Source organism: Odontesthes bonariensis, chromosome 7, assembly GCF_027942865.1.
Source record: "Odontesthes bonariensis isolate fOdoBon6 chromosome 7, fOdoBon6.hap1, whole genome shotgun sequence".
NCBI classification, from domain to species: Eukaryota; Metazoa; Chordata; class Actinopteri; order Atheriniformes; family Atherinopsidae; genus Odontesthes; species Odontesthes bonariensis.
Genome location: NC_134512.1, coordinates 29,191,095 through 29,214,904, shown reverse-complemented (window position 1 = coordinate 29,214,904; position 23,810 = coordinate 29,191,095). Strand labels below are relative to the sequence as shown.

Here is a 23,810-nt window from a genome sequence, read left to right as displayed (position 1 = left end):
ACAGAGCAACGTACCATTTTCTCCCTCTCCAGGTCCATCTTGTAGCGGTCCTGGAGTTCAGTTTGAGTCTGAAGACGTCTTTTTTCTTCTTCTGCTGCTTTGCCCGCTGCCTCCTCCAAAGCCTGGCCACAAAAAAAAACAAAAAACAAAAAAAACACAAACAGCAGCCATAAAATAATTCAGTAAAAACTAGAAAAGAAGATGGGCAGGTTTAGATGAAGACCATCACTCAATCAGGTGGGATTTCTGTATGAGACCTGAAGGCAAACTGTTGTAAATATGAATAGACATTTAAATGGAAACTTTTCTTTACACCTTTGACAGATAAGCTACAGAATCAGAGACAAACTGAGCACAAGCCTTACTGAAATTCAGAAATCCTTTTTATTAGCACTATAATCAACATTAGGAGTGTTATGAGATGAAAATTGAAGTTTCCATTGTTCGTCAGCAGTTGTGGATCCAAGCCTGAGCTGTGTGAAACCTAATGAGGAAAATCTGTTCTCGCTCATCTGCCCTCATTCTCTGCCGTTTGCTTTGCTTGGTCACTTCTGTTTTCCCACGCTGTCAAATTGACCTCATTAACAGTCTCTCTTCACTAATCTGCCCCAGTCGTCTCCTTGCTCGTTATATTTTGAGCCAACTGGTCTGATTCCCCGTTCTTTAGAACTCTTGCTCCGTCATTCTCAAATTAGGGGGACATTCGCTCAACCTGCCTTCTACCCATCTGCACCTCGTCAGATTTTTGCCACCTCCATCTCTGCTCATCCACCACTAACAAGTCCTGTCCCTCTCCTTCGTTCATGCCACCACTCTTTTACTTACAAAAACTGTTCCACTTACTCTCCACTCTACCATTTGCCTTTTCCTTTACTTATATTCAATTTAAAGTAGAAATGCTTGTGTAACAACTCTGCTTCAATCATAAACTCTTTCTTTGAAGTTTCTGCTTCTGGAGCTTAGAGGTAAAAAAAAAAACTTAAAACATACTTTTTTTTTTTTTAAACATAAAGGTGAAATAAATCTTGAGGTAAACCAAGTCATGCAGGTTGTTAAACTGTAACCTGTTGACTCACGTCACCCAGCTGTGAACTGCCTGCAGACCAAGACAGTAAACCTCTAATAACAGCACACTGTCAGAGGAAGTAATGTGTGTGTGTGTGTGTGTGTGTGTGTGTGTGTGTGTGTGTGTGTGTTGGTTGTCATATACTGTATGTGTGCTCATTGTGCATTCATGCAGCCAACTATGCGAGATGGACTTTAGCACCTCAATGGTAGATTGTTGTGCATTCTGAGATTGTTGTCACACAAAGACCAAGTTGTCTTCTTGTGCTCTGTGCTTTCCACAACTGTAATGTGAACTACGTCAGTCTGACTGTTGCTGCATCTCGGTCTGTCACAATGTGCACCACGTGCTCTGGGCCGCTGCACTAAGCTGAAAATAGGACAAATCATTTCTGATTAACTCGGTGACTTCAGGTCAATGATTTGATCCTCACCATTTATTTTGACTTTGTGAATGAATGACACAAAGCGTTTAGATCAAATAGGCCCTTTTTTATCTTTGTTCTTCACTCAGTCTTGTGCTTATTAACAACAACTGTATGTTTTTTGGTGTAAAAACTTCAAATGCGTTCTTAGGGTTCTTATACATTAAATGTTTATCCATTGTAGCTGCAGGCACAGTGGTGGGAAAAAAGGCAGAAACATGCATCCTCACCTCATAACTAAATATAAATGTGGGGGATGTTCTTCTACCGACACATATTCTAGTTTAATAAAAGTAGAATATGTATTCTACTTTAATAAAAGTAGAATATGTGGCTGTTGTTCACACACGAGTTGTACCTCAGACCAGGTCCACGCTCTCTTTTATGAAAGGGAGTGACTGCAGTTTTTATTTCAGTGTTATTTTGTCCTCAGTTTTATTCCCTATTGTGAATTTTTTTTTTAACCCCCAAAAAAGGTATAGACTAAAGCGGTGATTATATTATTAACCAACACTGTAACGCTAAAACATACAGATAACTGTAAGCAGTCAAAAGTGTAATTGTCCTTCAGCCAAATGGATGACATCACCCCCTTTCATGAAGTTGACACTTCCTGTTCACCTCACAGTTTCGTACTTAATTTAAAGGAGCAGGCAGACATCAGTGGTATTTGGGGAATCCACATAGTGAGTTTTACCACTGCTGGTCAACACTGTCCGCTGACTGGAAGGTGAGTCAGGTTTAGGAAGATTAACTGGAAAAACATGTTTAATGCTCCCCATTCTATCCACATCCGTTTTTTTTTTTAAACGAGTGATAAGACTGGTCATGCGCCTCAGGATGCAGGGTGAGGCTGACCTATTGTTGGTATTCATGAGCTGGCAGCGAGTTTCAGAGGAGACCTACAGAGCTTTTAGGTGACCTACTCTAAAATGCGTGAACAGGGAAACTAATAGTGCATCACAAAGCAAGGACACTGTCGGTTGTAAGAGCACTACAGATAACGCTTGTTTGCTATTTTACGCTGTGATGGAACCTCTGAGGAATGCTGCTGAATCACTTTGAGTCTTTGTTTAGCTGACTGCAGCTGGAATATATGCAACTAATTATATAACTGACAAGGAAAACATTTCCAGGGAAGACACAGAATCAAAAAGCTGCAAAGTATTAACAGTACTACATACACTACTCAACAGGAAACGTATGATCTAAGCAAGTGTGAGCCAATAGTTTAACAGCCGAGCACACAGAGAACGTTATGTTTTCATTGATTTTATCTTGTTAAAGTGTTTATGTTACAGATAAAGCATTCATCTCACTCTATCATCTAGCTGTAATGCGAATTTTACCTTTTCGGGAAGCCTATCTGTCACCTTGCGGCATGACTCTGTACTCTGTGCTTTGTACTGCAGTGTGGAAGCTGAGCTGGTTTTCAGGTAGCGGTACTTGTTCATGCAACGGAACAAGGAGGCTGCTTCTTCTCCCCTCGGTTCCGAAGCCTTCCCTCCTCACTGCTCCGCCCTTAGACCCACCTTCCACCCCGAATGATTGGACTGGTGCCCCGGTGCTGCTCTCTGAGGCACCAAACGTTCATATGGAGCTGCTGAGACTTTTGGCTCCGAGTCCTGGCTCCGAGTCCTGGCTCCGAGTCCTGGCTCCGAATTTGGTTCTACATTCATACATACATTTTGCAGATGTATATCTACCTGTTATAACTTTAATGAAGCTGCCCTTTGTAATGAGCGTAAAGATATACAGAACAATCTGAAATAGGGCCTGTTGCTCTGCTGGGGGAAAAGACAGAAATCGGTGGACAAAGAGCGGCGTCGTGCTGAAGCAGAACTGAAAATAATTAAGATTCAGTGCAGACGTCTGTGCGTGTCATCCATGCTTCTTGGTTTATTTCACACTTCCTCTTTCCGCTGGTCATGATTATCAAAGTTTCCTCTGATAACAGATTTGGATTTAGCATCATTCTCGCTTTAATTTGCTTGTTAAAAACTGTAGACTGAGGCACTTATTTACACCAAGCAGCAGGACCAGATGTTTGTTTACCTCAACTGATTTAACACCGCCTTTCACATATCGTAGCTACCACAGGCAGGATTTTAGAAGATTTTTTCTTCATCCCTTCTCATTTAAAAACATTTTTTTATGATTCTCTGTTCCTCCTTTTTGCTCACTGATTTTGTTTTTCAATTTCCATTTGCTTCAGCTTTGTCCATCTGGGTGTTCCTGATGTCAGCTGCCTGTTCTCCCATGAGAATGTTTTGACTGTGTCACAGGTTGACTGTGTTATTTACTGAGACTCTTTCATTTTAATGTGGATTTCTGTCAGATGATGGTGACAAAATTCAGGATTTTATTAGAGCAGAGCTTCAGTCTGGAAAATCTTTAAGAGACTGCAAATTGACAGTTTTATTGGGCTGATTTTTGGTCAAACTCAGTTTTTCAGCCATTTAGCAAAAGAAACTGAAAAATATGTGAATGAGAGCGTCCTTATTGGGAATTTGGCTTCATTAACACACATTTACACTTGATTGTTTTTACAAAAAGTTACAAAACGATAAAACTTAGGAGCATGTGGGCTTCGATAATGTACACATAAAGGAGATCTTGTGTTAGTCCAGTTTTGAAAAGCTTGATTTTGCACGGTTTGAACAATCCTGTTCAAATCCACTTCAAAAGGCCGCTTTTGGTGAGACTAACAAAACGATTTGCACCGTGTAAACGTGCTGACTGCAAAAGTCGTGAAGAAACTCACGACTGGAGCTAAAAATAGGTTTCATTGGAAAAACATTTTTCATTAGCATTATAAATACCCACAAACCCAGAAACACAAAGACCTTGTCAGACTCCAAATGTGCAGAATGTACTGCCTTAAAACAAAAGAACGTGTCAGCCAGCAAACTTGATGCGAGATCCTGGAAGAATAATTTACCCTGTCTGACCAGTTCTGGCAGCTTTGTTTTGGCTTTACTTTTTAATAGTGTCTCTCAGGTTCAGAAACTTGCCCTGGGGAAATCCCCTCACATTTTATACACGTGGTACAATCCAGCTAGTTACTTCCTGGATGGATTACTTTTTTTCATATGGTTATTGCTTTGACAGATTGTTTGTCTGTTTTGTGGGTCTTTGTCTTTGTGTGGGATGTTTTGTGAGCAACATATCTATGTGGGGCTTTTCAGACTAGACTCAGCTAATATGTACAGTCTGTTAGCATGTTCTGGGCATGCAGCATTCACATGCTGTTTTTCTGTTTCTCTCACCTGTAAATAACCCACTTTCACACCATTGTTACCATAAAGATAAATAGCCCTGCCGCACATCACCACAGTTCATCACTTCCTCATTTTGCAATATGTCTTAAGCCAGTTGTTGTTTTAATTTAGATTTATTCTACCGACAATCCATTTCTGTCTGTTTATTTCTTGGGGTAGTTTTAACAAGTGTTCCGTTCATTTCCATCTCTGTAGTTGAAACTTAAGATCCTGCAAAAGAAAAAAAATGCGAACAAGCCAAGCGTTTCCTGACCACGCTGGAGGTGTGTTTTAATCTCACCGTCTTCATGTTCTCCATTTCCAGCTGTTTGGCCTCGTTGGCCGTCTGCAGCTCCTTCAGCGTCAGCTCCAGCTCCTCCTGCTCAGCCTGCTGCTTGAGCCTCAGATCCCGGCGCTTCTGTCGGGCCTCGCGGTGTGGCGCCGGTCGGCCCTGGCGCAACAGATTCACGCAGGTCTGAATAGCTGTGAGGAAACAGGAAAGTGGCACAAAAATTACTTTGTCATTTTTTTCCAAGCTCTGACTTTTGGCCACTCTTTGAAAAATGGATGTAAACAAAAGGTTTGCAGGGGATGCAATATGGAAGTATTTGCTGACAAGCAATTAGAGGAACAGTTCCTGTGATTCCTATTTTTCAATAAAGTCTTCTCACAACTCACCATGAATCCACTCCTGCTTCTTCTTCTTGTCTGACGCACTGATTTCAAAGCTTTTTAGTGATGACTTGATGAGGAAGAGGCACTTCTTTCCCTCTTTATCTTGCAAAGGCTGCAGTGGAAAACAACACTTATGCATTTTACTGGCTGATAACACACACATATGTGCAAATATGAAGAGAGCCCCACAGTAATAGGTATCAAAATGCAGCGTTTACACAGAAAAAACTTACAAACTAACTTCTTGATTTTTCTTTTTTAAAATGAACTCATAACGACATGAAGGGTGTGAATGAGCCCGCTAATGTGGTGCTTGCATTTTACAATATTCTCCACAGGTTTCTAAGCTTCCTGGCATTGATTATCGGGGACCTGACAGACAAGTGAAAACAGCAGGTTCTTGCCTCCGCCATGCAGCTTCCATCCAACAGGATGTCTCCTTTCTTTTCAGCTAGATCTTCTCCAACATAGTAGGAGATGGCGTTGGGCTTCAGCATGAACCAGCGCTCTGTCCAGTTTTTCCTCTTGTGGCCTTTTTTCATCATATAACCCTGTAGACAGCAAGGGGATATGAATCAGGATTACTTGACTATTTATTTATCTCCTTAAACTGTCCATTTCATTTTTTTTCCTCAGGCTTTTTTTGCTTTCATGTGGACAGATACAGTTGAGTGGTGACTGGTAAGCCTGTGGACTAAGACGAATCTATTGTTCAATAAAAATCCACCACTAGCATGTGTTTATTACCTTTTTTAGTTCAACAGATACAAGTCAGTATAGTCAAGGTTTGACATTTTAGGGGAGTCTTCCAGGTCTGTGACAAACAGCTGTATTTGTCAGCAGTTCTACTCAGAAAGAAGTAAATGGTGTATATCTGCTGATCAACGCACATTTAATCTCTCTTTGTGGTTGGCAAAAAGAGCTCTCAGTGTAAAATCAGAGACTTGAATCACATACTTTGTGGAAGCCACAATTTCCTTTTTGATGTCTCATTTATTAAACAGTTAATACTGAAACTGCACTCAGTCAGTGTAAGAACAGGCAGGAAAACAGTGGAGTTTAGTCAGTGAGACTGTCTGTGCAGAGGTGTCGCCCACCTGTTTGAGCACATCCAGGATGAGCTCCTGGTAGACCTCGCTGATGCCCATGGAGAGAGTCTGGCGGTCCATGCCCTTACTGAAGTGACCCGAGCCCACCAGGATGATGAGCTCCCAGGCATTCAGACGCTGCTGTTTTGAGTTCAGCTGCATCTTGTAGTCCTCAAAACGCTCCTCCACCCAGCTCCCTCCCATCGCCTCTGTTAGCTTACGCAGGAAGTACTCAATCTGAGCATGGAGGCACATAATGCGCATGGTTAATAACAAAAACACACTAATAACACAACAAAGGCAACATCAAAACATAAAGCTCTTTGTTCGGAACTGCTCCTACTTTGCATTTTTCCCACTATTCATCTTGTCGAGCTGACTGGTGCACATATATTTACATTTCTTTTGCAAACAATCTTCCTGTGATTCAGCTCTGATGTCTGTTACACTCAACAATAAATCTTCCAGCATTTGTAAAAGAACAGGAAGCTGGAAACTTCCCGTTCTGATACTTTCTGCTCTGAATCTGTTATTTTCTAATGGCCGCTTGATGAGATGGTGAAGCCGCACGTGTACAACACACACTGCTGCAAAAGTCCCCCGTGCGGAGTTGAATTGTCGATGATTTAAATAATAAAAAGTCTGTTCAGACAACGTGTGGATGAAGTGGGAAATTTTTGCTCCTTTAACACATGTAAATTATGGACTTACCCTTTGTGCTCCTACAGTGCAGACATTTGCAGTTTACTGCTAAATATAAACTGTAAATCTAAACAGATTCATTTGCCCGTAGCTTGAAACCTTAGAGGTTACAGTAGAACAGTAGTAAACAGTGAAAGTTGATCAGTCATTTGTAAATAGTACACTCATAAAATCAGCAGTGAGCAAAAAGGGAAACATGGCATTTCTTTTCTTCAGTGCAGTTGGTTGCAGTGCATCTCTAATATCAGCCACTGATGAAATTCAGCTCCTTTAAAGTAAACATTAAAGCGCTTCATCTTTGGTTTGATTAGACATTTCAGTCTGAATCAGAAAACTGATAAAACAATGTGATGTTTTGAGTACTACAGTGCAGTACAGTCCCTTCAGTAATTCTCGCACATGATGATCAGTCAATGTTCAGTGATTGAACACATGGGAAATACACAATGTGTTGGAAAATTAAAAAAAAAAAGGAAGTTGTGGTCATATAAATACTGACAATCATTGCAGTGACTCCTATAATAAACTATTTTCAGCGGCGACAGGTGCTCAGTCCTGCATTTGGTGACAAATCATGTTCCCATGATTTGTCACCATTCGCGGGTTTACTAGCTAGATTTTACAGTTTGTCCCAACGATGAAGACAGGAGTGAACCTGTGGAGAGAACTCACCTCTTCAGTGACCATAATCAGCGGGTATCTGTCCTCAGACAGGAAGTTGAAGATGCACCAGATCTTGAAGGCGTCGTCGTTGGAGATGAACAGCTGATTTTGGTCCAGGTTCTTCCTCGAGCACAATGTCCAGCACATTTTGTCAAAGTCCTGACGGTCGAAGTTACCCGTCACCTGTGAGAGCAGAGCACAACATCTGTGGTGAGTCACGGGCTCGTGTTCGACGGCCAGGAATAACAGCTGGCTTTTTTCCAGGAAGAACAGTTTGTAGGGAGGTCGAGCAGCAGCAGAAGGCGCGGATAAAACCCTCTGAGCTGGCAAAAATTCACCCTGCTGACATTTCCAGGATAAAAACATGAGCGGACTCAGGTTTTCCGCTCTATGTCTGGCCTTGTTGTGTTCCCTTTGTGTTTCCCTAACTTTTGTCGCCAGTTATCCTTCAAATAGAACGTATTTCTTCAACCGATATGTTACATTAAAATGTCTAAAGCTTAGAATAAATGAACATCGACTTCTCTCTAGTCTAAATGATCCCTCTGCTTTTGATTTGGAGGTTTAGCTTTTGGACAGTAACAATCCAGCTTTACATACAGAAGCAATACTTGCTGATCGAATCAAAAATGGATTTTATTCTACGACATGTACAGGATTTTCAGAGTTGAAAATACACAAAACTTATCAATAGCCCTTTAAATGAGATCAGAACTTTGACTGAGTAGGCGCAATTTTTAAAGAGATATAAGTAAGCACTGAAGCACTTCACATTCACGACACACTCTGGGAATAGCTCATGATGGTGGAGATTCTGTCAGTGTTCAACTCTCAAAAGAAATGTGAGAAGAAAGAAAAACTGGACGAAAAAGAAAAAAAACATGTCGTGTTCAAATTCCAGAGCGAAATGGGAGGCAAGCCCTTGAAAAGGTACAATTGGTGCTGTGGAGGGAAATGTTTTGTCCGAGCCGGTGAACAGCAGCGTCTCCATGGAGACGGCTGGCCGGCTGACTGTGCAGTTGTGTGAATCAGAAGCCCGTCTTTTGCTTCGTCGAGCAAGCAACCACATTAACTCCCAACGTCCGCTGCAGTTAAAGCCCAGCTGCACCCTGCAGCTGAACCCATCCAGCCAAACTTGTCAACATGAAATCATCATCGGCACAAATGGTGCCGTTTCGTGGTCTGAGCAGGAAGTGACACGTGGCATGGTTTCTAACGCGATAATGTTGTCATGCACTGACACAAAGATAAGAGCCAAACAGTCTCAGACAAGTCAAACTTTTCCTGATAAAAAATGAGTTGGCATTTAAAACTTAACGACACACCATGAACATACACTTACATTTGATTTGGGTCCTTCCGGATAGTCATAAGACAGATTGTTTGAAATCTTTCTTAAAATTTAAACATTTAAAAAAATAAGATTTTCATGGATCTTTCAACAGGATCGTCTTTTCAAATTTCCAAGGTTTATTTAAGAAAAACTGACCTTCCTGTAATGTCTTAGCCAAAACAGAGCCGATTGGAAGTTCAGTGCATGATACAACAGACGCTCAGATCACACGTTAATGAATCCATCTGCAGGCCTGAAAGACCTGGATACAGCTGTGAAGCAGATCATTCCGGATTTTTTTGTCACGCAATCCCGACTTGATTCATGTTTAGAAGCTGAAATTTGCTCTTGTGTCTTAGTGTACAATTAAACAAACTTTCCTTCCTCCTATAGTCAGTTTCCTAAGCCCTAAAAGTCTGAACTGTGACCTATCAGCATCCAAACTCCATTTCCAGAAATCTTTTCTATAATGCGACAAAAACACGGCTGTAATTTGGTCATTCATTTCAACCTTTAGTTAACAGACCTGAGAACTGAATAAAAGATTTCAGCTGCTCAGCAGTCTGTGGCTGACATCTGATTAGCCTTACAATGAATTGAACTCCAATTGGCTTGAATTGGACTATATTACTTAAGTGCCTTGAGATGACATTTGCTGTAATGTGGCGCTATATAAATAAACTGAATTGAATTGATTCTCCTCTTCATGATGCTCCGTGTATTTTCAGTAGGAGACAGATCTGAACTGCAGGCGGGCCAAACGAGCACATACAGTGCTGCTGGAAGTCATGCAGAATGAAGTTTGTCCTGCTGGAATAACCACAGGCCTCCAGGGATGATTAAGGTTTTTTTCCCCAGGCACATGTGTAGCAGGTGCGCTCTGTCAACGGTCAGAAATCTTTGTGCTGCCTGCGGTCGGCAGCAGAGGGACCCAGCAAACCCTAGCAGACTGGTGTAGATAATGAAATCGTCTTTAACGCAAGTCTCCCGCATGTGGAGGATGAAATTGTGAATCAGCTTTTAAGCCTTTGGTGGTGGGTCCTCTTAGACCTGATCCCGACACCCTCACCTGTCACCATCTAATCTGCTGATTGTTAATCCTGCAGAACTGCGTTACTTCTGTATTCCATTAACTTGTCAGTCTTTCTTTGAAGATACAATCAAAAGCTTTTCCATTCGAAATGAGCAGAAGGCTGATGAAGTGAATCATTCCAACATTTAAATGTGTAATTTGCGTAACAATGCTGCTTTATCTGTGCCCTGCTAATTCAATCCTGAACTTTCCCAAAGTTGTTCAATTCTTTTCATTTTCTGTTTGTGAGAGAACAACATTCAGCCCAAGTAAATGAGTACACTGAGCTGTGTTTTCTAAAGCCACACAGGGTCTGATGTAATTCACTATTGTGCTGGTTGAGGTTGAGTGCCTGTTTGGAAACCTGTGGGGGGGCGCTGAAGTGTCACCCCACCCAATATCTCTGAATCATTCATCCTTCCAGCTCGAAAATGTGTTTTTCATTTCAAATCAACTGCGGTCAATTTGAATTTCTTATTTGTTACGATGTACAGTACATATAATGTTTAAACCGACTACTTGTTATGAACACCAACACATTTCAACACCCTTCTACCCACAAAGAAGAAAAAAAAAAAACAGTCTCTAAAGTTTAATGTGATCACTGACGTTGACATGAGTTTCCTGAGAGGCACTTTAGGAGCAAATGTTCCGTGTGTGGACATGGAGCAACCAGATGGTCAAAGTTGACATGTTTAAGCCATGGCGTGGGACGGTTCCCAGACAGTTGTGCCCTCACATGCACCTGTGCTCACAAAGAAAACAAATACTGCACAAAATAACAGTTCAGTGGATTCAGATGAATCCGGCATCCGATCTGTGCGCTCTAACCACCTTCTGAAGCTGACCTCACTCAAGTCACTCACATGTGTGGGTGGTTTGAACACCACTGACCTGCGGCCCCCACCTACTAATGAAGGGGAAGAAGTACTAATAATGATAATATTAATAATACAACATTTTATTTGGAGGTGCCTTTCAACTCACACAAGGTCACCTTACAAAAAATAAAAGCATGAAAGATAGAAACATCAACATAAAAACAAGTGAAGTGCACAGTGTCCAGTTTGAACAGGTGAGTTTTGAGTTGAGAGTTGAATGATGTGATGGAGTCTGACTGTCTTATGTGCGGGGGGAGGGAGTTCCAGAGCAGCTGAAGGCTCGCGCACCCATGGTACTGAGGCGTGACGTGGGGGTGGTTAGCAGTCCAGAAGAAGTTGAGCGGAGGGTGCGGGACGGAGAGTATTCGTGAAGGAAGTGGCAGAGGTATGGGGGGGTTAGATTGTGGAGAGCTTTTTTGGTGAGGAGAAGGTTTTTGTAGTCGATGTGGTGTTGAACAGGGAGCCAGTGAAGATGGATGAGAACAGGGGTGATGTGGTCCAAAGATTTGGTACAGGTGATGATCCGGGCGGCCGAGGTCTGAATGATTTGCCTGTTGATGAGTTTGGTGAGGAGGGCATTGGAGTAGTCGATGGACCAGGATTTCAGGTGTTGGATTGGGTCAGTGATGGGCCTGAGTCTGGAGATGTTACGGAGGTGGAAGAATGCAGTCCGGGTGACGTTTTGAATATGGGGTGCAAATGAAAGGGTGCTGTCCAGAAAAGTAACATTTTAAATCGACTACTTTGGCATAAAAACATTCTAATCAAGCTCCACTCTTACTAAATATCATGCTGATGGATACCGTTGTTCCTGTTCTGTTTGCAAAAGTGAATCAATATTTACCGATTCCTCTATTACACGGTGCAGTACAACTCGCTTGTTTTGTGTTTGTTTTCCATGATATGAAGTACCACATAACTGATCTGGTACTGATTTTTAGTACTGCCTCAGCCAAAGATTCAAATGACCTAAGCCAAAGCTTTACACGCGCACACACACACACACACACACGCATGCACTTCCTCATTTCATGAAATGGTTTTAAATTCCCACACACATTACTGACATCTAATTTGTGTGCATGACGATTGAAAACATGACTTTGAGGAAAATAAGGAAACCCTTATAAAAATTTATTTTCAAACACAGATACCACACACATACCAACGCATTAAGTTGTTGTGTGCATGTGTTGGTTGTTCGTTTTTTCCCTTTTCTGTGGATTAAAAAAAAAAACTAACTTAAAAAGCCTGTTGCAAATTCATTCACTTTGAAGACATCTGGATAATCGGCCCTTGTTTGTCACTTTGGATAAAAGCATCGCTGAATCGATGATAAAACGCACGAGGAATGGTTAGTGTCTCCTTTATGTGTCGCCGCAGTTTTCCCATCGAAACTGGAATGATAAGCAGCTGTTCTCAACCACATCAAGGTTACGCCATCCGTGGTGAAAAATTAAGCTTGGAGGAGCCGTGCCGAGCTGACCAACAATATGCAAATGAAGGAAAGACTGAAAAAAATTGTTTTGAGGTCATGAGGTAGCCCTAGTTAGAGTGGCTAATCTGAAATATCCAAAAAAAATTACATTTATTTAATCCTGTGTGACCACAGCAGTTCAGCTAACGGGGGACCTACCTGCTGTACTGCGTTTAGCCTCACAGCTACATGCTGGTCATCACAGGGTGAGCATGGACGGATTCCTGCCAACTGAAAATTACTGTATCATTATAGTTTGAACAGATTCAGCTTTACTGCAGATTGGATACTGCTCAGTGGTTGTTTTAAAGCAACGCTAGAGAAGGTGACCAACACTAAGGTTTGTGCTTTGACTCATTTTTGACGTATGGTCACTTTTCTTATGCATGATGCGGCTGAGTTTTCAGCCCACTGTTTTGCTTTACAATCACCTGACTTTTTGGCTTTTTGTGGCCTCTTGACATGACAAAAAAAAATAATCTGCCATACATTTGCATGGCTCACACTTTAGTTCCCACAGAGGAACTAAAGAGCAAAAAATTTTCTCAAATTCTTCGTTTCTTTAATGAAACAGCTATGTTTATTTTGATCAAGAGCACGTGCAACGTGCCGTTGTTGAATTTTTGGATGATAATCTCACTTGGGCTATATAAACAAATATTTCACTGAATGGTGCTACTCTAACCTGGTTTTCACGCAGATGGATGTTTCTCATCCATCTGGAATTTTGTCGGTTGCCTAGCTGTTCTCTGCTGTGAGTAGGCGGGGGTTGTATTCAAAAACCTCTCGAACCTGATTGGAGAATTCAATGTGTGTGTCACATACTACTTTGACCAATCATATCGAAAGTGGACGTGACGCGTTGGAGCGCGACCAGTCTCTCGGTCTGTGGTGGAAAATAAACAAAACACAACAGCAGCGAGCAAAGCAGGAGCTTGTTGTTGTCGTACTGTGTTTGAATGTGTTCGTTGTCGCGCCGGATGCTACGTCATACCTGTTAACACCCCGCCCCACGATTGTGATTGGATCTAGGCATAGAGGCGGGCCCGTTTATGGGGTAACCGAAGACTTCGGGCTCAACAAGGCGCGCCCAGACCCTCGTGCGAGCTCACGAAGATGCACGAAGCACGAAGGGTCTGCGTGAGAGCCAGGCTAGCTACTCTCAGGTCTGTTACCGAGGGCTGCATTCCACTTCTGGGTCTGCTGTTGCTGACATAAATTAATTTCAACACAGCTGCAATGTTTTGAAAAAACCTGAAACTAGAAAGCTCTAAGGAAACCAACTCTAAAGCCCCCAGATACCCTTTAATGCCCTAACAATAGATCTTGGGTGGAGCTGTGCTTAAGAAAAAAAAAGCATGCAAGGAAACGGCTTTTCCCAGTTTAAACTTTTTTTTTTATATATTCCATTTCAAACCAAAGACGCAAATCAATCCTGTTGTTATTCAGTGTGAATCTCATGTGAGGATGGCTGTGTTCAGGTATTTAGAGAGGAGGAACTTCTCTATTTCATCTGTGTGCTTTTAAGTCAGTCAGCAAAGTCTGATTACAGCAAAACAGACGAGAAGGGAACACAAGTTGTGAAAGAGGGATTTGTTGTGAAAGAGCACCTCTTTGTACACCATCTTTGTGTCACGCTCGTCTTTCTGCTCGGCGCTCACTGCTTCTCTCCTCGTCCTTTTCTAGGTCTCTCTCAGTCTCTACACTTCAACAGTGAGATGCTTGTGAGCACTGCCCCCCCCCCAAACATGTTTGTTAAGATTCTGGGTCCAAACTCGAGCTTCATCTCTCGCAGTAGCTTTTACAGCTCTCATGCTGACAGCTGCAGAGCTGCTAGAAGTGCAGTCAGACTGAGATACACGGCATGATAATAAATATGTTTACACGGCCCTCGATGCACAAATTATTGTGTCAGGCCTACCAAAACAGGATGTTGGCATGTTAGTTCAGCTTAAGTCGTAGAAAAATCGAGCTTTTCAAAACTGGAATAATACAGAGATAATATGGGCTCAAATCCCTCCTGCATGGATGACGTTCCGCACATCCAAAGTTCTATCTTTTTTAATCTTTTGTTAAAAATAGTCTTGTATATTTTCCTCACACCATCCAAAGCATCTGACATACTTCGGTCAATAATTTTGTTCCCCTCCCGTGTGCGTGTACAGTACTGGGACATGGACAAGGACGGTGGTCCTGCTAAAAAGTAAGTTGAACCATAACCATGGCTCGATGCAAACGTTTGGATCAAACAAGTTTTTTTTTTTTCCATTCAGAGGTTTTGCTGAAACAGAAGAATTAATCCCAGTTAAGATGAGGAGAAAGAAGAGAAGAGAAAGTAACTTAAAAGGGGAATTCAGTAGAGCTTTGAAATGGTCCAGAACACAAAACTGCAAAAATCTGCAGGTGTTGATCAAAGATACATCTGGCTTCTAAAACCATATTTCCAAAAGGCCACGCTCTAGTAAACTGAAGATTCAACTGAAACTACTGAAGAGCCTGTCAGCAGAGAACCATGAAGTGTGGCAACTAATAAGAGAGCTGTCTCAACTTCGGATACCTTTTTTCTATTCTTCAAAACTCTGCTCCGTCAGGGTCGGGTGGAGTCGAGGTTATTTTGCACGTCATAGTTCTCTAAAGTTAAACTCAGTAGGACAGCCACGGAACAAGGTTTTTTTTTTTTTTAGGCATCAATTATCTCCTGACAATGACAAAGAGTGACATGATGCAACCACAGCAATCCAATGGTTAGAGATCCGTTCACAAGTTTCAAAGTCTTTAAACAGACCTTGCACGCTGTGATGTGCCAAAAAAAAAAAAAAAACCCTGGTCAAGAAATTATTTAAGGAATCTTCAGTCCTTCTTAGGAACAGTCTGCAGCATCTCAGCAGGGAAACGCTGTCCCAAAATACCGCCTGATAAATCTAACTCACACCCTTTAAACCTTGGTTTAGCTTTAGCTCAGACTTTTATTTTGGCCCAGAATTCCTTCCAACAAAACAAAGAGGACTCACAACATATGGGTGCTGTAAGTATATTGTTCTGTGTAGTGGCTTCACACACAAACACCTCTTCAGCAAACCACTAAACGTGGAGTCGTACGATTTATCGTCACAGTCAAATCAACGTGTCGGTGGCAGCGCTCTACACAAAAGTTGTCTTCTTTGTCCTCAGATAAGTTCATGTTTCAGAGGTCTCCTGCATTTTATTTTCTGCTGCTTTCTTCCATAAAAACAGAGTGCGTCAGTGGGGATGGTGCACGGTCTCCATCCAGCTCTACTTCCCATCTATAGTACAAATACACACACACACACACACACACACACACACATTTTCCTGACAAGCCAAGCCATTCATTTGTAAAACAGGATTCTTGTTGTCCTGCTTTTTGAGTTTCGGGTTTACACACACAAAAACACGCACACACAGCTTCCTTGTGAGACCGGGTGGAGTTTCCTCAGCAGTAAGGTCAGTTGAATGCTTTAACACCCCCCCACCTAATCCACAGAACAGCCACCTTCATGTCAATGGGTGGGTGGGGTTGTGTGCGGAAAATTACGTACAACTTTGATGATGTTGGGGCAAGGTTATTAATGTCCGCCTATGACTTCATGTCACTTCTCCTGAAGCTAAATCAGGAATTTACATTTTCAGAAAGAAAAGAAAGAAAACGTAGCAGTTTAAGTTTTGAGTGAGTAAACATGAGTCAGTTATTACAGAAAATGTCTGTGCAGATTGTGAAACGTGGAGAAAATGATGCATCAGAACATAAAGATCACTTCCTTTCAATTCGAAGTTTCACTCATGTACAAATCATGCGGAGCTGGAAAATGCTCTTACGGAACATACTGGATGTCAGACAGTGTGTAAGAAGAGGATTTGTCCTTGTTTAAAAGGTTAATGTGTGTGTTGCGACAGTGGGGCAAAAAAGTATTTAGTCAGCCACCATTTGTGCAAGTTCTCCCACTTAAAAAGCTGACAGAGGCCTGTAATTTTCATCATAGGTACACTTCAACTATGAGAATGAGAAGAAAAAAAAAAAGAAAAAAAATCCAGAAAACCACATTGTCTGATTCTTAAAGAAATTATTTGCAAATTAGGGTGGAAAATAAGTATTTAGTCCATAACAATAGTTGATCTCAATACTTTGTTAGATACCCTTTGTTGGCAATGACAGAGGTCAAGCGTTTTCTGTAAGACTTCACAAGGTTTTCACACACTGTTGCTGGTTTTGTGGCCCATTCCTCCATGCAGATCTCCTCTAGAGCAGTGATGTTTTAGAGCCGTCGCTGGGCAACACGGACTTTCAACTCCCTCCAAAGATTTTCTATAAGGTTGAGATCTGGAGACTGGCTAGGCCAATCCAGGACCTTGAAACGCTTCTTACGAAGCCACTCCTTCGTTGCCCGGCCACGTTTCATCTTCAATGCCCTTCCTGATGGAAGGAGGTTTTCACTCAAAATCTTACGATACATGGCCCCATTCATTCTTTCCAGTCGTCCTGGTCCTGGCCTGGTGCAGGTCTACAATTTTGTTTCTGGTGTCCTTTGACAGCTCTTTGGTCTTGGCCATAGTGGCGTTTGGAGTGTGACTGTTTGAGGTTGTAGACAGGTGTCTTTTATACTGATAACGAGTTCAAACGGGTGCCATTAATACAGGTAACGAGTGGAGGACAGAGGAGCCTCTTAAAGAAGAAGTTACAGGTCTGTGAGAGCCAGAAATCTTGCTTGTTTGTAGGTGACCAAATATTTATTTTACCAAGGAATTTACCAATTAATTAATTAAAAGTCCTACAATGGGATTTCCTGGATTCCCCCCCCCCCCCCATTCTGTCTCATAGTTGAAGTGTACCTATGATGAAAATTACAGGCCTCTCTCATCTTTTTAAGTGGGAGAACTTTCACAATTGGTGGCTAACTAATTTTTTTTTGCCCTACTGTATATCACTCACACACACACACATATATACAGACAGGACTGATGCAGAGCTGATATTTGTTAAACATGTTTTACAACTACCTTCCAGACAACTGATGACCAAAGAGGCAGAACAAGAAACTGATGATGCAACTTTGACAAGAAAAAATTTCTAAATTTCTCACAAGTTGCTCACTCTTGCACCAAACGACAAACAAAAAAAAATTGTCGTTAAACTCACTTAGTACGCAGTGAAGTTCAGTCAAGGAGAGGTGCTACTGGGTCATGCAGTTATTAAGTCACCAGCACAGACGTCATAAAAGTCCAATTAAAGTTTAACAGGACAAACCAGGAGAAAGACTATAAAACTATAGCGCATCCAATCATCTGTTAGTCTGGCAATTGATCAGCTCATTTCTTAGATAACAGTGAGTGTTCACTAGCTCCAAATGTGGCTCAAATAAGAAATGGAGGTTACAATGATAGATTGTATCTGTCAAGCAGCGATGACCCCGGCACTCAGAGAACCTCCAATGGATGTTTTCCATTGACTTGTTATATTAAACAACCATTATAATAACACCTGTATGAGACATTAAATCAAGGAGCCTCTTACATAAGGAAATACTTTTCTTCCTTCTACACTTTGTGTCATGACCCGTTGTGTTTTGACGTTTGCTTTTCCATTCCGTTTCATGTTCTGGTTGCGTCATGTCCTCACGTTTCCTCAGTCTCTTCACCTGTGTTCACTCACCCTCAGCTGCACTCATTCACCAATCACCCTCCTCTGTATTTAAACTTTCCTTCACTCTTCTTCACCGCGATCGTCTCTCGTGCTGCTCCTAGTTCCTTGTTTCTATTTTGGTCAATCTGTCCGTTCTGGTTCTTCAGGGTTTTGATTTTGTTTTTCCATGTTTTAGTTTGGTGTATATCCGGCTTTGTGTTACCTTTGTTTCATTCTTCTAAAAGCCAAATCATTCCATGTAGGTTAGATGCTTGATTTATTTTTGACAACAGGGAAGTTCTTTGGTTCTCTTTTGCAAACCAATTCTTTTCAGTAACTGCTTCAAAGTGAACTGACACATTGTAACCACAGCACCGGTTTCACATGCCATTCCTCATCAGCATAAATGGTGAGCTGTGCAGAGTTGGCATGATTCCCATGCAGATCTGGGTGTCAGTTGGTTCTCGTTGGCAACCAAGATTCTAGGTTTTAAGCCAAATCTTATTTTGGGAAAAATCCCTGCGGTGTTATGGACAAATATCGAGGCCAAGTTTACCTACTTTTCATCCCTCTGTCAAGTTAGCTTTAACCCAAGAAGAAGGAAGGAGGAAGAAGTGTTAATCATCAAATAGTTTAGATTTGCTACATCAGAAACTCACTTTATGATTGCAAACTACGCTTTGGAAATCCCCAAGCACTGATATGATGGATTCATTTATTCTGCCACATCAGATGAGTTGCAAAAATAGCCCAATATACCTAGTTAGCATTAGCACGACATATGCAGGACAAAGCTAATAAATGGACAGTCTGTTGGTCCAATCCTAAATCACAGCCTCTCCAATTGTAAAACGATCCCAAAATGAGACACTGATGTGGAATATGGCTTTGTTGCTACACGTCTTTAATTGTATTCAGTTTCATTTTGTGTCAAACTGCGGCCAACTGAATTCTGCCAAGCTCCAAACTAAAGTGGTAAAACAAATAAAATGTAAACGGCCCACTAGACACATCGTTTGGTTTGTCCCTTTTAAGCTCATGTAGTCGTCTGTTGCTGCAACATGACGGCGGGGGTTTTAAATATCAGTCACTCCTTTACGCAAGTCAACATTATAATAATACCAATGGTCTGCTGCCATGGCAACAACCACTCAGCACCATCGTTAAGACGTCATGCATCACAAACTTCAGACAGTGAGAAGGAATCCTATCACAGCGCTGCTTATGACATCTAAAAGAAAAAGGCTTCTTATTTGTCAGCGTCCCCAGCTAAACAATCGCAAACGTTCCATTCATGCTGAGACCACAGTGTGACGACATCACACAGGCACAGAAAGGGCAGAATGAGGCGACTCAGTGTTCAGCAAGTGATTTTGTGATGCTGTCCATGCAGTGACTGATAGAAAAATGTTGCGAATTAAAGTCAAGAATTCCAGGGTCATTAAATTACTGCCATTTTCTGGATTTATATGTTTAAATCAATAATACACACTTAGAGTGTGAATGATCACTGAGCAACACATTCCAACTGCAAAACAAAATATCAATAAAATGACAGATTTAAGAAAAAAACCAACCTGGACCTACAGACACATTTTCATGTCTTGCTTGTTGGCTCATAACTCTGGCTTGTTGTGTCTTTCAGCTCCTGATAATGCATCATGTTCCATTCAAGGATATGAAGCGCAGGCTTGTGACTCAAAAGTCAAATCACTGATGGTTAATGTCCCCTCTACAACAGAGGAAATTTGGCTGTTTTCTGGCACTAATATGGAGTTAGAGGAGATCCTAAACTTTTTTAAGATGAGAATTACCTGCACATGTATGTGACCCACAGAAGAAAACACCACAAACATGATTCCATAGAGAAGGCCAAGGATACAGGAAAAGCACCAGTTCAGTTGGCTTGGGCTGGCAGTGTCCAAATGTGTTACTGACCTTATCCAGGATGAACTTGTTCAGGTATGGCATGTATCCCTGGTTGGAGACAGGACCCTCATCGTCATCTTTAAAGTGCTCTTCCAGCGCCACCGGGTCATGTGGGATCCTCAAGACTGTACATAAGTTGTGAGACAGCACCTGAAATCACAGCCCCATCATAATCAGAGCTACTATGGGAGCTTTAATAGTCTGAGAGATGAACATATCAAGAAAAAGTCATTTCTGAAAGCACTCCACAAGCTAACAGATCAATTTGCCTACTCCTGCCAAATAAAATGTGTTCAGTGTCTGACCTGAGAAAGCCACTCGCTGTTTCACAAGGGGAACTGAATCAAAGTCCGAAACAAATAGATCCAAATCAAAGGTAAAACCTAACTCTGAGTCACTCCAAGTCGTCATGACCTTGAGAAAGCCATCCAGGCCCTAATAAGTTCACGGTTACACTATCGCAATGCACTTTATGTCGGCGTCTCCCAGTCTTCTCTTAGTCGCCTTCAACTTGTGCAGAACGCTGCTGCCCGTCTTTTAACCAACACCAACAGACGTGTGCACATCACTCCTGTTCTTAACTCCCTCCATTGGCTTCCTGTCCTTTATAGAACTGATTTTAAACGTTTAATGTTTGTTTTTAAAGCTCTTAACGGCCTCGCCCCATCGTATTTATCTGAGCTTTTAACAGTCCTGGTAGAGCTCTGAGGTCAACAGATCCATTTTTGCTGGAAGTGCCCAGGTCAGAATACAAACCCTGGGGTGAGCGAGCCTTTTCCGTCGCTGCCCCCAGGCTCTGGAATAAGCCCCCCGTCAAGCTGCGTCTTATTTCTGACCTGGGCCTCTTCAGATCTAGGCTAAAAACCTACTTATTTAGGATTGCTTTTAATACCCAGTAGTATGATGACACTTATCTTATTCGATTTTGTTAGGCTATATTTTATTGCTTTCACTGTTCTTTTATTGTTTTTACTTATTCTTCTCTTTATTTATTACCTGCTGTAAAGCACTTTGGTACACTGTAAGGATTGTCTGTAAAGGGCTGTATAAATAAAGTACATTTTACATTTACCGTCTGTGCGCCTTCTGTTATCTAAGCAAAGCTGTAAAGACCTTCTTCACACTCCATATTGCCTTTCAGCTGAAAAGCATAAACTTTGGGAATTTTTAAACAATCACAATATTTCTGATGTATTTCTAGGTGGGATTCTGGGAGAAATTGTCATATACTGAACCTTTAAACTCAAAATAAACCTCTGTCCTGATTCAATTTTTTTTGCTGGTTCTTTTTTTTTTCTAGAACATCTTCTGTAAACTTTTGGCACTCAAATGGAGGTCACTCTCTGACCAAACAGCTCAGTGAGGACTGGAGCTCCTCAAAAGGCTTCCAGCAGACGCCACGGACAGGAACACTGAGGTGGAGTAGGCCGGCAGGTGGTGGGCAAACCAATTTTAATTCCTCTGCTGCATATAAGCTCAATGCTTTGCTCACTTACTCAACCAACCAATCACTTACACTTAACAGTGGAAAGTTTGGACACACCCACCCATTCATTATTAAGGAGGGAGTGTGTTCAAACTTTTAATTGCTACTTTACATCATCCACAATACAGTGACATAACTGAAAAGTTTCTCTCACGCTCCAACAGCACCAGCTAAACACACACAGAGCCTACAAACAGAATCCTACGACCAGCCGCTGTTCCTGTGGTGGACACACACACACACACACACACACACACACACAAAAAATAAATAAAGAGGAGGAACTAGCTTCAACAGTTCCAGGAACCATAGAAGGTTTGTGTGGTCCAAAAGCCCTTGTGGAAACTGGGGCATTTGAAAAGAGAACAAAGTGTGGTCCAACCAAGAGAACAAGGGCAGAATAAATCACCTCTTTCAGCAGACATGTCTGAGCTGCATTGCATTCTGCTACTTTGAGGATATTGTTTGGGAAGAAAATAACTAGCCTCAGGTAGTGTCTGTAAAAGAGTCTCAGGTGGCTGAAATTAAACTTGACCTTTTCCTGCTGTTTATTTGAACTGCTACACAATGCTTGGCTGGCACACTGGGTTGTAACTGCGCCGTCAACATGTGGGTGTGAGACGGTTAGAACTATTAACAGGAAAGAAAAAATAAATAAATCCGGTTTCTTTGTTTTCTTTTTCTGGCTGTGCGACTGGATTTGGATCAAAACATTTCAGTAAAACCAGTTTATGAAACTACTTTAATGCGCGTAACCGGTCCGTTATAGGCTCAGTTCTGTTCCTCCCGATGTTTTCTGCAGTTTTTTTCATCTGGAAAGCCTCACAGCGGGATTCTTCTGCAGTGCACAAACAATTAACAGGTGCGTCTCTGCTGTGGCCAAACCGAGAAGCGTTGTTTTCAGAGGAAAGAAAGAGGAAGAACACCAGCAGTCTTTTCAAAGACTCTAAAGGGTGACTGAGACTAGTCGACAGTGCCTTGCTCAGCTAAAAGAAAAAGTGGGGTAACTTGAACAGCCTACCTTCAGCTGAGATTTGGAGACTTTCCCGCTTTTGTCCACGTCCAGCGATGTAAACGCGTGCCATATAGACTTTAAAAGTTCGTCCCGCCCGGCCATAATGCTGGAATGTGGTTTTCTCTCTCTCTCTCTCTTTTAACTGAGCTTCTCGGACTCTTCCTCTCCTGTTGCTGCCTGTGCGTGCTGTCTCCGCCGGACACAATGAGGGGAAAAGTCACATGACGTGCTGTCAGACGGTTAATGCTGCGTGTTGTGCATGCTGATGATGCGGAGAAGAGCTGCAGCACCGCTCAGCGAGACGAGCACACACATCAGGAGGAATTGTTCCTCCGAAATTCATGAGGGCTTTATGAAGAAGTCCTTATGGAAGTTAGTTTTTCTGTGCCATCAGAGTTTGAATACGAATTTCTAATATCGAATTTTTACAGCATCAAAATCAGACTCTGAATTTGAAAAACCAACAGTGTAAAAAAAAAAAAAATTCAACTTCAAAAAATTCAGTGGAAAAAAAATTCAGTGGAAAAAGAACCAGACTCAACATCAACAGGGAGAAGCAATCGATCCCTGTCTCAATTCATCAGATCAGCTCAATGGAGTAATATCTATTACTCAATTTTATTGACACAAATGGCAAATAAATTTAAACTCACTCACTGAAGCACCATCACCCGCGTTGGTGGACATGGCTGATCTGTCCAATGTAGCGTAACTTGATTGGCTGCCGTTGGATGAATTGAGACAGGGATCGATTGCTTCTCCCTTATGGAAGTTCACTGAATTTTTGGAAGTTGAATTTTTTTCCACAGAATTTTTGGAAGTTGAATTTTTTTCCACAGAATTTTTGGAAGTTGAATTTTTTTTTTACACTGTTGGTTTTTCAAATTCAAAGTCTGATTTTGAAACTCTGATGGCACAGAAAAACTTCCATAAGTCCTAAATGACTCGGCTCTAAATGTAGAGCGAGCTTAAAAAAAAAAAAATACAAATAAATATATAAAATATACCCTTAAAAAAAACAAAACAACAAAGACGCTATTTAATCAAACGGAACCTGAACACACAACAAAAATGGTGACGTCGACGCTAGCTGGATTTAAA

General features: G+C 41.6%; 1 protein-coding gene across 1 annotated transcript in view; it reads right to left on the bottom strand.

Annotated features, from left to right (window-relative positions):
- Positions 1–22,940, bottom strand: part of swap70b (switching B cell complex subunit SWAP70b) — a 29,589-nt gene extending 6,649 nt beyond the window's left edge. Inside the window, exons 1-8 of the mRNA XM_075470480.1 lie at positions 22,716–22,940; positions 20,218–20,358; positions 7,888–8,061; positions 6,523–6,750; positions 5,830–5,976; positions 5,429–5,537; positions 5,052–5,233; positions 15–122 (exon numbers count right to left, since the gene is read on the bottom strand). Of these exons, the coding sequence (XP_075326595.1) occupies positions 15–122; positions 5,052–5,233; positions 5,429–5,537; positions 5,830–5,976; positions 6,523–6,750; positions 7,888–8,061; positions 20,218–20,358; positions 22,716–22,811 (1,185 nt within the window). The 5' untranslated portion in view covers positions 22,812–22,940. The remainder of the gene's footprint in view (positions 1–14; positions 123–5,051; positions 5,234–5,428; positions 5,538–5,829; positions 5,977–6,522; positions 6,751–7,887; positions 8,062–20,217; positions 20,359–22,715) is intronic.
- Positions 22,941–23,810: the final 870 nt, after the last annotated feature.